Here is a 13340-nt window from a genome sequence, read left to right as displayed (position 1 = left end):
CAAAAGAATTAGAGGTGATATGAGGAAAAGCTTTTTCGCACGGATCTAGAATGTACTGCCTGAGAAGGCGGGGGAGGCAGATTCAATTGTGGTTTTCAAAAAGGGATTGGATCATTATCTGAAGATAAAAACCATGCAGCGCTATAGGGAAAAGGAAGGGGGGGGGGGGGGGGGGGAGGCTGACAGATTTTCTTGCAAAGAGTTAGTACTGAGAAAGGGGGCTGAATGGCCTCCTGTGCTGTGATCATTGTATGATTCTACAATCGCTGCAACTTCTGCCAAGACCTTGAAATTCTTCCTAAAACGTGATGCTGCGGTCTGGACGCAGTACTCCAGCTGAGGCCTAACCAGACTTTTTAAACAAGGTTTAGCATAAAGGCCTTGCATTTGTACTTTATTCCTGAAAATCTAAGGAACCCATATGTTTTCATAATAACCTTTTTAACTTGTACCTTTCAAATATTTAACTTTAACCTTTCAAATATTTGAGTATGTGAGTGGATCCCCAGGTTTCTTTGTTTTTGACCCCTTTCAAAGATCAAACTGTGTAGTTTATCAAATCAGAAATGTGGTTAGCTGGAATCTGCATGCAGAGAAACAGTCAACATTTCAGCTCCATGACCTTTTGTCAGAACTGGGGGAAGTTGGAGATTTTTTACAGTTTAGAAACCTGTGCACAGAAAGGTCAGAGGACGAAAGAAGTAAAAGGAAGACAGGAATGATTAATGGCTAGAATTTTGTGGCAGCAGGAATTGGGGTAAGGGGGTGCCGGTAAAATGTGAGCCCACATTAGGCTGGTACTGGAGGTGAATCTGTAGCAGATGCATTGGTAGCAGGCAGCCCATTGATGTTGTTAAAGAGCCAATTGTCAGGTACTTTCCTACCTTTTCCTGATTTTATGACTGGGTACAGGATGCACGGAATCGTCATCCATTCAAACGCAGTGAGATGTGAACAGCAGCTGAGTTGTGGAGGGAAGTGGCAGCCATACTGTGACACTGTCAGCTGGCTGTATGTTTAAGAAGCTAAGTTATTACATCTGGAGGCAGAGGGTGGAGCCAAAGTGAAGAGTTCCTCAATATGGATGTTGATGTCCGATGTTGCTTCATGTATGGATCTATCATGTAGCCTCACATTCCATTGACATCTTTTAATTAATTCCTGCTGGGCTTCTGGTTGACAACAATAAACATCACTTACCTTTCCAGATGGAGCAGGTCATTAAATGTCTTCCTGTACTGGATCCTGGTCTGGCAACTACTCCTCAGCACCTCCAGCCTTTATGAATGCTTGGCTGAGTTCAAAGAATGACTAATCCTTCATTGCATAATAATTACATTATAGGAGTAAAGATGGCTTACTGCAATTACACAAGGCTTTGGTAAGCTTCATCTGGAGTATTGTGTGTAGCTTTGGTCTCCTTGCCTCAGGAAAGATACACTTGCCATAGAGGAAGTGCAATGAAGGTTCACTAAGTTAATTGCTGGGATGGAGGGATTGTCCTATGAGGAACAATTAAATAGATATTATCTGGAGTTTAGAAGGAGTGAGAGGTGTTCTCATTCAAACCCACAAAATCATTATAGGGCACCATAGGGTAAATGTGGATAGGATGTTTCCCCTGGCTGGGGGGGGGTCTAGAACCAGGGGATATATTTCAAACTTAGAGACAGGTCATTTAGAGGTGAGATCATCGTAGAAACCCTACAGTGCAGAAGAAGGCCATTCAGCCCATCGAGCCTGCATTGACAACAATCCCACCCAGGCCCTATCCCCTTAACCCCACATATTTACCCTGCCAGTCCCCTGATACTAAGGGGCAATTTAGCATGACCAATCAACCTAACCCACAGATCTTTGGACTGTGGGAGGAAACCGGAGCACCTGGAGGAAACCCATGCAGACACGGGGAAAACGTGCACACTCCACACAGTGACCTGGGCCGGAATTGAACCCAGGTCCCTGGTGCTGTGAGGCAGCAGCAATAACCACTATGCGACCATGTTGAGGAGGAATTTCTTCACTCAGGGGCTGGTGAATCTTTGGAATTCTTTGCCCCCAGATGGCTGTGGAGCCTCAGTCAGAGTATGTTCAAGACTGGGATTGATAGGTTTCTACATATTAAAAACATCAAGGGATTGGGGTGATGCAGGAAAATGGTGTTGAAATGGAAGATCAGCCATGAGTTCATTGAATGGTAGAATGGGCTCGAAGGCATGAATGGCCCAAGCCTGCCCTGATTTCTTATGTTCATTTGTTCTCAGCAGGCAATATTTGACACAGCTGCAGAGGGGAGTGCAACCATTGTTTGACTTCTCTGAATCTTGTAAATAACATTTTCTCTCTTTTCAATGTGTGTGATTATATACACAAGACTAAGATCTAAAGTGGACACCAGCTTTTGAAATTGAAACTGAATAGCTGTGATAGACAGTTTTATGAGAGGTGAGAAGGACAATGTAATTCAAAGGGAATATGGAATGGCTGTTTTTTCTTTGGTTCCCAACTGGCCACTAGCATTCCCTGTGGTTCATTATTCTTCTTGCCAACATCCACATATCCTAACAGAACAGGCCTGACTCCATTGAACAAAAAATGCTGGAAAATCTCAGCAGGTCCGACAACATCTGTGGAGAGAGAATAGAACCAATGTTTCGAGTCTGGATGACCCTTCGTCAGAGCATCCGCAGTATTTTGCTTTTATCTTACTGATTCCATTAAAACTGCAGGAGGTTTGAAATGTGCACATGCACAGTGGAGAAAGCAAGGGCAGAAATGCTGCATGTGGACTTGCTATCCACACACTTATCCAAATTCTGGTACTATTTGAACTTAAATTCAATTTTGTTCATTTAAGAAATTAACCACATAGGTAACAGGAGACAGTTTGGTGAATTAACTCAGGAAACCTTAATGAGTTATAAATTAATACTTATCAAAACAGGGCAGAGACTTTACAGGAGTCCGACAGTTCTTGTTTCACAGTTCAGCTTTGGGTGCAGGTTGACACTGGATCTCTGTTCACTCTCCATTTCTTCTGCTTCCCTGTGGCCAGCAAGCTTTGCAAACTTCAGTTTCAAACCTTGGTCCATAGAATCCAAAGTGAAAGTTACTGCTTATTAACTCTTTCCAAACCACAACCATGATCAATTATGTTATTACATTCTGATTGGCCTATCTCCTCATTGGCTTAAGGGGCATGTGATTAATCTGTGATTGGTCTAAGTGGTGCATGATCAATTTCTGATAGATTTCTCAAGGTAATAGTCATCGATTAATGTAATTTCCTATTGTCCCCTGACTGGCCCTCTCATTATAATGTTTCTGTTATTTTTACGACTTCTTGTTAAGATAAAAGGGTGTTTTAGGATATAGTCCTTGCCCATTTTTTTTTGTTTATATATCCAATTCAGTCCAATCAAGTCCAATTCAGAGTCTCATCAAGTGAAACATTCCCGATCCAAGCTGACAAGACAAGGCTTAGTCCTTGCCCATTTGCTCAGGATATGGGGAAGTAATGACACCTTGAGTGCGTCATCTCAGACTTTGTTTAATTGGTGCAAATTCCTCATTAAATCAGATCCCTATCAGTGGCTGTTTCTTTGTACAGGTCATTTGCTGGGTGATGTTTTTTTCATTGTGATTAATTGGAAATGAGTTACTTTAATTTTAAAAGAAATGATAGAATGGTAAAGTTGCTTATAGCCTTAAAACTGTGTGAAGTTAATGAAAATTACAAAGTGGGTAGAACTTACCATTAAACCCCTGCAGTGCAGAAAGAAGCCATCCAGCCCATCAAGCCTCCACTCAGTCCCCAAAAGAGCATCCCATCCAGGCCCTCCCCTCCCCAGATGTAAATTTGCTGATGATACAAAGATAGGTAAGAAAGTAAATTGTGAAGTGGTCGTAAGGAGGCTACACAGACACACAGGTTATGTGAGTAGGCATAAGTCTGGCAAATTGAACATAATGTGGACAAATGTAAAATTGTCCATTTTGGCAGGAAGAATTTGTAAATCTAAATGGTGAAGGAATGCAGAGCTCTGAGGTGTAGAGGGATCTGGATGTCCTAGTGCATGAGTCACAAAAGGCTAATGTACAGGTACAGCACATAATTAGGAAAGCGAATAGAATGTTATCATTTATTGTCTGGGAATTTGATTATAAATAGTATGCTTCAGTTGTACAAAGCACTGGTGAGACCACATCTGGAGTATTGTGTACAGTATTAGTCTCCTTATTTTAAGGAAAGATGTAAATATGTTAGGTGTAGTTCAGAGGTTTACTCTTAACTACAGCATCGACATGGAGGAACGAGGACAGGTTGTTGATAATCTGGACACCTAGAAACCTGAAGCTCTCGACCATTTTTACTTTGTCCCTGTTGATGTAGACAGGGGCTTGTCCTCTACTACACTTCCTGAAGCTGATGATTATCTCCTTCGTTTTGTTGACATTGAGGGAGAGACTATTGTTCGTCCACCAGTTCACCACATTCTCTACCTCTTTCTTGTAATCCGTGTCACCAGCGTTTGAGATCTGACCCACTACGGTGGTGTCATCAGCAAACTTGAAAATTAAGTTGGAGGGGAATTTGGCCACACAGTCATAGGTGTATAAGGAGTATAGTAAGGGGCTGAGGACACAGCCTTGTGGGGCGCCGGTGTTGAGGATGACCGTGGAGGAAGTGTTGCTGCCTATCCTTACTGATTGTGGTCTGTGGGTTAGGAAGTTCAGGATCCAGTCGCAGAGGGAGGAGCCGAGCCCCAGGTCACAGAATTTGGAGATGCGTTTTGTAGGAATAATGATGTCGAAGGCTGAGCTGTAGTTAATACAAAGAACAAAGAAAATTACAGCACAGGAACAGGCCCTTCGGCCTTCCAAGCCTGCACCGACCATGCTGCCCGACTTAACTAAAACCCCCTACCCTTCCGGGGACCATATCCCTCTATTACCATCCTATTCGTGTATTTGTCCAGACGCCCCTTAAAATTCACTATTGTATCTGCTTCCACTATCTTCCCCCGGCAGCGAGTTCCAGACACCCACCACCCTCTGTGTAAAAAAAAAACTTGCCTCGTACATCTCCTTTAAACCTTGCCCCTTGTACTTTAAACCTATGCCCCCTAGTAATTGACTCTTCCACCTTGGGAAAAAGCTTCTGACTATCCACTCTGTCCATGCCCCTCATAATCTTGTAGACTTCTATCAGGTCACCCCTCAACCTCGTCGTTCCAGTGAGAACAAACCAAGTTTCTCCAACCTCTCCTCATAGCTAATGCTCTCCATGCCAGGCAACATCCTGGTAAATCTTTTCTTTACCCTATCCAAAGCCTCCACATCCTTCTGGTAGTGTGGTGACCAGAATTGAACACTAAATTCCAAGTGCGGCCTAACTAAGGTTCTATAAAGCTGCAACATGACAATTTTTCAACTCAGTGCCCCGGCCGATGAAGGCAAGCATGCCGTATGCCTTCTTGACTACCTTCTCCACCTGCTTTGCCACTTTCAGTGACCTGTGTATCTGTACACCCAGATTCCTCAGCCTTTCAATGCTCTTAAGGGTTCTGCCATTTACTGTATATTTTCTATCTTTATTAGACCTTCCAAAATGCATTACCTCACTTTGTCCGGATTAAACTCCATCTGCCATCTCTCCGCCCAGGCCTCCAACCTATCTATACCTGCTGTATCCTCTGATGGTCCTCATCGCTATCCGCAAATTCACCAACCTTTGTGTCATCCGCAAACTTACTAATCAATCCAGTTACATTTTCCTCCAAATCATTTATATATATTACGAACAGCAAAGGTCCCAGCACTGATCCCTGAGGAAAGCCACTTGTCACAGCCCTCCATTCAGAAACACACCCTTCCACTGCTACCCTCTGTCTTCTATGACTGAGTAAGAAGTTTAACAACACCAGGTTAAAGTCCAACAGGTTTATTTGGTAGCAAAAGCCACACAAGCTTTCGAAGCTCTAAGCCCCTTCTTCAGGTGAGTGGGAATTCTGTTCACAAACAGAGTTTATAAAGACACAGACTCAATTTACATGAATAATGGTTGGAATGCGAATACTTACAACTAATCAAGTCTTTAAGAAACAAAACAATGGGAGTGGAGAGAGCATCAAGACAGGCTAAAAAGATGTGTATTGTCTCCAGACAAGACAGCCAGTGAAACTCTGCAGGTCCACGCAACTGTGGGCATTACAAATAGTGTGACATGAACCCAATATCCCGGTTGAGGCCGTCCGCGTGTGTGCGGAACTTGGCTATCAGTTTCTGCTCAGCAACTCTGCGCTGTCGTGTGTCGCGAAGGCCGCCTTGGAGAACGCTTACCCGAATATCAGAGGCCGAATGCCCGTGACCGCTGAAGTGCTCCCCAACAGGAAGAGAACAGTCTTGCCTGGTGATTGTCGAGCGGTGTTCATTCATCCGTTGTCGCAGCGTCTGCATAGTTTCCCCAATGTACCATGCCTCGGGACATCCTTTCTTGCAGCGTATCAGGTAGACAACGTTGGCCGAGTTGCAAGAGTATGTACCGTGTACCTGGTGGATGGTGTTCTCACGTGAGATGATGGCATCTGTGTCGATGATCCGGCACGTCTTGCAGAGGTTGCTGTGGCAGGGTTGTGTGGTGTCTTGGTCACTGTTCTCCTGAAGGCTGGGTAGTTTGCTGCGGACAATGGTCTGTTTGAGGTTGTGCGGTTGTTTGAAGGCAAGAAGTGGGGGTGTGGGGATGGCCTTGGCGAGATGTTCGTCTTCATCAATGACATGTTGAAGGCTCCGGAGGAGATGCCGTAGCTTCTCCGCTCCGGGGAATTACTGGACAATGAAGGGTACTCTGTCCACTGTGTCCCGTGTTTGTCTTCTGAGGAGGTCGGTGCGGTTTTTCGCTGTGGCGCGTTGGAACTGTTGATCAATGAGTCTAGCGCCATATCCTGTTCTTATGAGGGCACCTTTCAGCGTCTGGAGGTGTCTGTTGTGATCCTCCTCATCCGAGCAGATCCTGTGTATACGGAGGGCTTGTCCGTAGGGGATGGCTTCTTTAACGTGTTTAGGGTGGAAGCTGGAGAAGTGGAGCATCGTGAGGTTATCCGTGGGCTTGCGGTACAGTGAGGTGCTGAGGTGACCGTCCTTAATGGAGATGCGCGTGTCCAAGAATGCAGCCGATTCCGGAGAGTAGTCTATGGTGAGCCTGATGGTGGGATGGAACTTGTTGATGTCATCATAGAGTTGTTTCAGTGATTGTTCACCATGAGTCCAAAGGAAGAAAATGTCATCGATGTATCTAGTGTATAGCATCGGTTGAAGGTCCCGTGCGGTGAAGAAGTCTTGTTCGAACCTGTGCATGAAGATGTTGGCATATTGAGGTGCAAATTTGGTCCCCATGGCTGTTCCGTGTGTCTGGATGAAGAACTGGTTGTTGAAGGTGAAGATATTGTGGTCCAGGATGAAGCGGATGAGATGTAAAGTTGCATCTGGAAACTGGCAGTTGTTGGCGCTGAGCACTGAGGCCGTTGCAGCAATGCCATCGTCATGGGGGATGCTGGTGTAGAGTGCCGAGACATCCATTGTGACGAGAAGCGCTCCTGGTTCAACTGCTCCATGTGTGCCGAGTTTCTGTAGGAAGTCCGTCGTGTCGCGACAAAAGCTGGGGGTTCTTTGTACAATGGGTTTCAGGATGCCCTCGACATAGCCGGAGAGGTTCTCGCACAGGGTCCCATTGCCCGATACGATGGGACGGCCGGGTGTGTTTGCCTTGTGTATCTTCAGGAGGCAGTAGAGATCTCCAACGCGGGGAGTGCGTGGGATGAGAGCACGGAGGGTGTTCTGAAGGTCCGGATCAAAGGTCTTGATCAGAGTGTTGAGTTGACGGGTGTGTTCTTTGGTCGGATCTGCAGGTAACTGTCTGTAGTGTTCCTCGTTGTTGAGTTGTCGGTATACTTCTTTGCAGTAATCTGTTCTGTTCAGTATGACGATGGCCCCTCCTTTGTCTGCTGGTTTGATGACAATGTTGCGGTTGGTCTTGAGAGCGTGGATGGCGTTACGTTGTGCTTGGGTGATGTTCGGGGCTGTCTTGTGAGTGCGGCTGATGAATTTGGTGTTGACGCACCTCCTGACGGCTTGGGCATACATGTCAAGTCGAGGGCAGCGGCCTTCCGGAGGAGTTCAATTCGACTCTTTCCTCTTCGGATGCACTGCGGATCTCTCTGTCGGCTGTTCCGGTTCATTGGCTGTCTCATTGTGTTCGTTGTTGGCCTCTTGGGGTTTGTGGAAGAACTCCCTCAGCCTCATTCGCCTGATGAATTCCTCTGTGTCTGCTGCGAGACTGATGGGGTCTATTTTGGTGGTGGGGCAAAAATTAAGCCCTCGGCTGAGATTATTCGCATTCGCATTCCAACCATTATTCATGTAAATTGAGTCTGTGTCTTTATAAACTCTGTTTGTGAACAGAATTCCCACTCACCTGAAGAAGGGGCTTAGAGCTTCGAAAGCTTGTGTGGCTTTTGCTACCAAATAAACCTGTTGGACTTTAACCTGGTGTTGTTAAACTTCTTACTGTGTTTACCCCAGTCCAACGCCGGCATCTCCACATCATTTCTATGACTGAGCCAGTTCTGTATCCACCTTGCCAGCTCACCTCTGATCCCATGCGACTTCACCTTCTGCACCAGTCCGCCATGAGGGACTTTGTTAAAGGCCTTACGGAAGTGCATGTAGATGACATCCACTGCCCTACCCTAATAAATAGGAGTCTGACATAGGTGTCTTTGTTGTCTAGGTGTTTCCTCTTAATGGAGAATCTAGAACTAGGGGTCACTCATTTAACCAATTGGAGAGGATCTCCAAGTTGCTACCAAATAAACCAGTTGGACTTTAACCTGGTGTTGTTAAAACTCTTACTGTGTTCACTCATTTAAAGCAGAGATGAGGAACAATGTTTTCTCTGAGGATCATGAGTTGCTGGAACTCTTCTTCAATGGCAGCAAATACAAAGTCTTTGAATATTTTTAAGGCAGAGCCAGATAAATTCTTGATGAACAAGAGGGTGAAAGGTTATCAAGGATAAGCAGGAATGTGCGGTTGAGGTTACAATCAGATCAGCCATGATCTTATTGAATGGTGAAACAGGCTTGAGGGGCCGAGTGGCCTACTCCTGCTCTTAATTTGTATGTTTCTATGAAATCTAAACTTTTCTACATTTGGTGAAAATTGCTGGAAATGGGAATGGGGGCAATAACTGTGGAATCGGATTCTGTCCATCGTTTATAAAGGCCTCCCAACTTGACCCAGCTCCACAAAACCCCGGGCCTTAATAGGGATATTTAAAATGATGAACAGTGTTGATAGAGTAAATAGGGAGAAACTGGCAGAGAACTCAGTAACCGGCACACACAAATCATTGGTAAAAAGACCCGGGGGGGGGGGGGGAAAGAGAAAAAAAAGATGAGATCTTTTCCTGCAGTGTGTGAGTCATTAGCGTCAGGAGTACACTGTCTGAAAGGGTGGTGGAAGCAGATTTAATATGAACATTCAGAGCAAATACTTGAAAAGGAAAGATTGGCAGGGTTATGGGGAAAGAGCAGTGAATGGGACTAATTGGATAGCTCAAACTAAATACACCAAATTACCTTTCTGTTCTGTAAATTTTTGTGTAAATTTTGTTCCTCCTGTGGTTGCCCATCTCACAGCCTGTCTGTTCCCTCCTGAAATCTGTAACTTTCTTCCTCACTATTTATTACGTTTCCAAGCTTGGTATCATAATCCCCTACAATAACAGTTAAAATATAGATATAAATACTTAAAATTAAAACTAGTGCCTTATGGATGGGTGGTTGATCACTCTAGTTTATTCCAGATGCTTCCAGAAGTTACAGAAATTGATACACTCCTGTGACTTCAATGGTCCAATGTTCTTATTAACCAAGTGTATCTTTTACAGGCGTGAAGCTGCAGGGACCTAATTTAAGCTGCATCAAACACTAATCCTTCATTACGTCAAAGCTTCATTGTTAATATAATTGGTTCCCATGGAGTCAAACCAAACCAGTGTGGTTCACCTGCGCATCGTCAACGCAGGAGAGCAAAGCTGCTACCTTTCAAACAGGTGTTTCTGTGCATGTTACAAACAAAAGTCATTTGGTCATTAGGTCCCAGTGGAATCTGAGCCAGATTGTGTTCTTGTATATTGTTTAATTGGTTAATTTATTCAGTGATTAAATATTTAGTTTGGCTGGGCAACGTATCACTGTATGGATACTCTGAATAACCTTAGTCATGTTCTTCATCTGGCAGTTTGGTTTACTGACCACTGATCCCATTGTTCTTTCTGGCTGAACCCTTTAATAACCTCGGTCTCCTATTGGACCATGAGCTGTACTTGCTACCCCAAGGTCTTCTCAATTACCAATTACTTCTGCCTTCATAATGTATGGCCTTTCCCCACCCTGCCTTAGCTCATCTGCTGCTGAAGTCCTCATCTGTACCTTTGTCATCTCCAGACTTAATTATTTAAATACTCTCCAGCTCAGCCTCTCATTCTTTTGTAAACTTCACCTTATCCATGCCTACTTATGCTGCCTATTTCTTAAATCTCTCCAAGTCCTGAGCCTGCTGCTGATCTTGATTGGCTCCTGGTCCAGCTTTGCCTCGATTTTAAACTTGTTTTGTTTTCAAATCTCATGTGGCCTCCCTCCCTCTAAAGTCTCCATCAAGCCCACAACACTCTGAGATCTTCCGTTCCTCCAACTCTGGTCCCTTACATATCCCTGATTTCCTTTGCCTCCTTAGTGACCTTGCCTTCAGCTGACAGGTCCAAAACTCCGGAATTCTCTCCTCCTTGCCTTAGCCCCTGCCCCCCTCACTCCTCCTTTAGGACGACCCTTGAAACATCTTTGCCCAAGCTTTTGTTTCCCTGTCCTAATGTCTCTTTCTTTGTCCCAGTGTCAGTTTTTTTCTGATTATACAGTGAAGGGCCAGAGCCTTTCTCCTATGTTGTGGAGGTAGCAGTATATTTGAGTCACTGTATAAATGTATGTTGTTGTTACTAAGGGAAGAAATGCTGCTGAAAGTGAGCCCAGACAGCAGATGTTATAAAGTGAAAGAACAAAGCATTAGTTCAGATGGTGAGTGGATCTGTACAGGGATTCTGCTGTGACCGAGAATGTCTGTCTGAATAAAGGATTGTCCTAATGGTTTAATTCTTCATAATGTCTGTCCATTCATGTCTCTTTATCAAAAAACCATGCTGTTTATTTCAATGTCTTTTCTTTGTTAAAGTGGCGGAAACTGCATCTGAGGAGAGTCTCGTGTCTGAGAAACTTGAGTGTGGAGTTTGCCATAAACAGCTCGACAGACCCAAGCTTCTCCCGTGTCTGCACAGCATTTGCCAGGAGTGCCTACGGAATGAGTGGGCAAGTCAAAGTGCTTCTACCTGTCCTGTCTGCAGTGCCCCCACAGTTGGAGACATCACAAGCTTACAGGACAACATGTTTGTTGTAAACTTGCTGAGCAAGCTGCAGTTAAGGGAGAGGATTGGAATGGGGTTGGACATCTGGTGTAGTCTGTGCCAGGCCTGTGGGGACGACAGGCCTGCCACCTCCCTGTGCTTCGAGTGCAACCGGCTCTTGTGCCTGAGATGTTGCCATTCCCACCAACTGTTAACGGAGAGATATGGGCACTTGGTGAAGACCCTGGATGATCTGAGAATGCTTGGCTGTGAAGACTTTGTTATTTTGGCAAGGAAAGGGAAAGAGACCATTTGTCCAGACCACAAGGAGCAGCATATTAGGTAATACCATACAGAGAATGATCCCACAGATTATATGCTGCCTACCATTTTGTCTTTCAGGAGTGCTTACACCATGTATGGTCCCCTAATTAAGAATGTTGTTGGTTGTAAGTATAGGAATTCCAGGCCAAACTGCCATTGTGACTTTAATATATATCCACCACTAAAGGCATATTCTGCAGTGGCAATGCAGGTGAGGCCTACATTATCAAACTGACTACCTAATTAACAGTCCATTTGAAGAGGCAAGAAATAAAGGAAGTACAAATTAATCAGTCAAAAAGATGGAGGGAGTACAAAAAGGGTTATGGATGCACCTTGGAAGAAACAAGGTTACAGAGAGTAAATGAGTAATGAGCCAAGTTTATTAACAGCCCAACAATGTTTGAACATTTAAGTAACAATGATCATAATATGGTCAAGTTGTATTTGAAAGGGAGAAACAAGAAGCAGTTACTAAAATCCTAGATTTAGCTAAGGCTGACTTCAATGGAATGACACAGTAAGGAGTCTAACAACACCAGGTTAAAGTCTAACAGGTTTATTTGGTAGCAAACACCACTAGCTTTCGGAGCGCTGCTCCTTCGTCAGGTGAGTGGGAGATCTGCTCTCAAACAGCAAACAGGGCATATGCTGTTTGAGAGCAGATCTCCCACTCACCTGACGAAGGAGCAGCGCTCCGAAAGCTAGTGGCGTTTGCTTCCAAATAAACCTGTTGGATTTTAACCTGGTGTTGTTAGACTCCTTACTGTGTTTACCCCAGTCCAACGCCGGCATCGCCACTTCAATGGAATGAGACAGAGACTGTCCACAGTAAACTGGGCAATTCAGGGAGGTGTTCAGAAAAAATAAATGTGATACAAAACCAATTTGTACTTTAAAGGACAGGAGTCCCACTTGCCAAAAAATGACGGCCATGGAAAACTGAAGAGGTTCAGAGACAATGTAAAACTAAAAGAAAAAGCATACAAAAATACAAAAGAACTCCCAAATCCTGGCAAATAGGAAAAATACCAACAACAGCAAAGCATGACAAAACAGAAAGAGGCACAGAAAGAAAATGAGAAAGGAAATATCTAAAGCAGCACAAAAAATGTTTAAAATTACAATGATGTTAGGAAAAGGAGGGTTCTCAGGAGCAATGTGACTCATTGAAGTTGTTGATGCAAATACGAAAATGGCGGCGATGTTGAATGATGACTTTGTGTCAGTATTTACAATGGGGGAAGAGATCAACATGCCAGATATTCTGAAGAAACTCATATTGAATCAGGGACAGGGATAACCCGAATGATTGTAAACAAAATAACAATAATGAAGAAAACTATTAAACTAACAAGTGACAAATCCCCAAGACCAGATATTTCCATCCCAGGTTTAAAGAAATTACATGAGAACACTGCCAATGTTCTAACTATAAACTTCCAAAGTTCTCGCCATTTGGAAACCTATTTTAGATAGGAAAATTGTGCATGTCACTCTGCTGTTTAAGAAAGATCAGGGAGGAAAACCAGGGAATTATAGAGCAGCGAGTCTAGCATCT

General features: G+C 44.2%; 1 protein-coding gene across 2 annotated transcripts in view; it reads left to right on the top strand.

Moving 5' to 3' along the window:
* The window catches only part of LOC144502642 (protein PML-like), a 50886-nt gene that overhangs the window by 6195 nt on the left and 31351 nt on the right, over positions 1-13340 (top strand). For both annotated transcript variants that reach the window (XM_078226803.1, XM_078226802.1), the window contains one exon: positions 11287-11797. In XM_078226803.1, coding sequence (XP_078082929.1) covers positions 11287-11797 — 511 coding nt within the window. The remainder of the gene's footprint in view (positions 1-11286; positions 11798-13340) is intronic.

Source organism: Mustelus asterias, chromosome 13, assembly GCF_964213995.1.
Source record: "Mustelus asterias chromosome 13, sMusAst1.hap1.1, whole genome shotgun sequence".
Classification (NCBI taxonomy): Eukaryota; Metazoa; Chordata; class Chondrichthyes; order Carcharhiniformes; family Triakidae; genus Mustelus; species Mustelus asterias.
The sequence above is the reverse complement of the archived record's forward strand: the minus strand, read 5'-3'. Positions and strand labels throughout refer to the sequence as shown.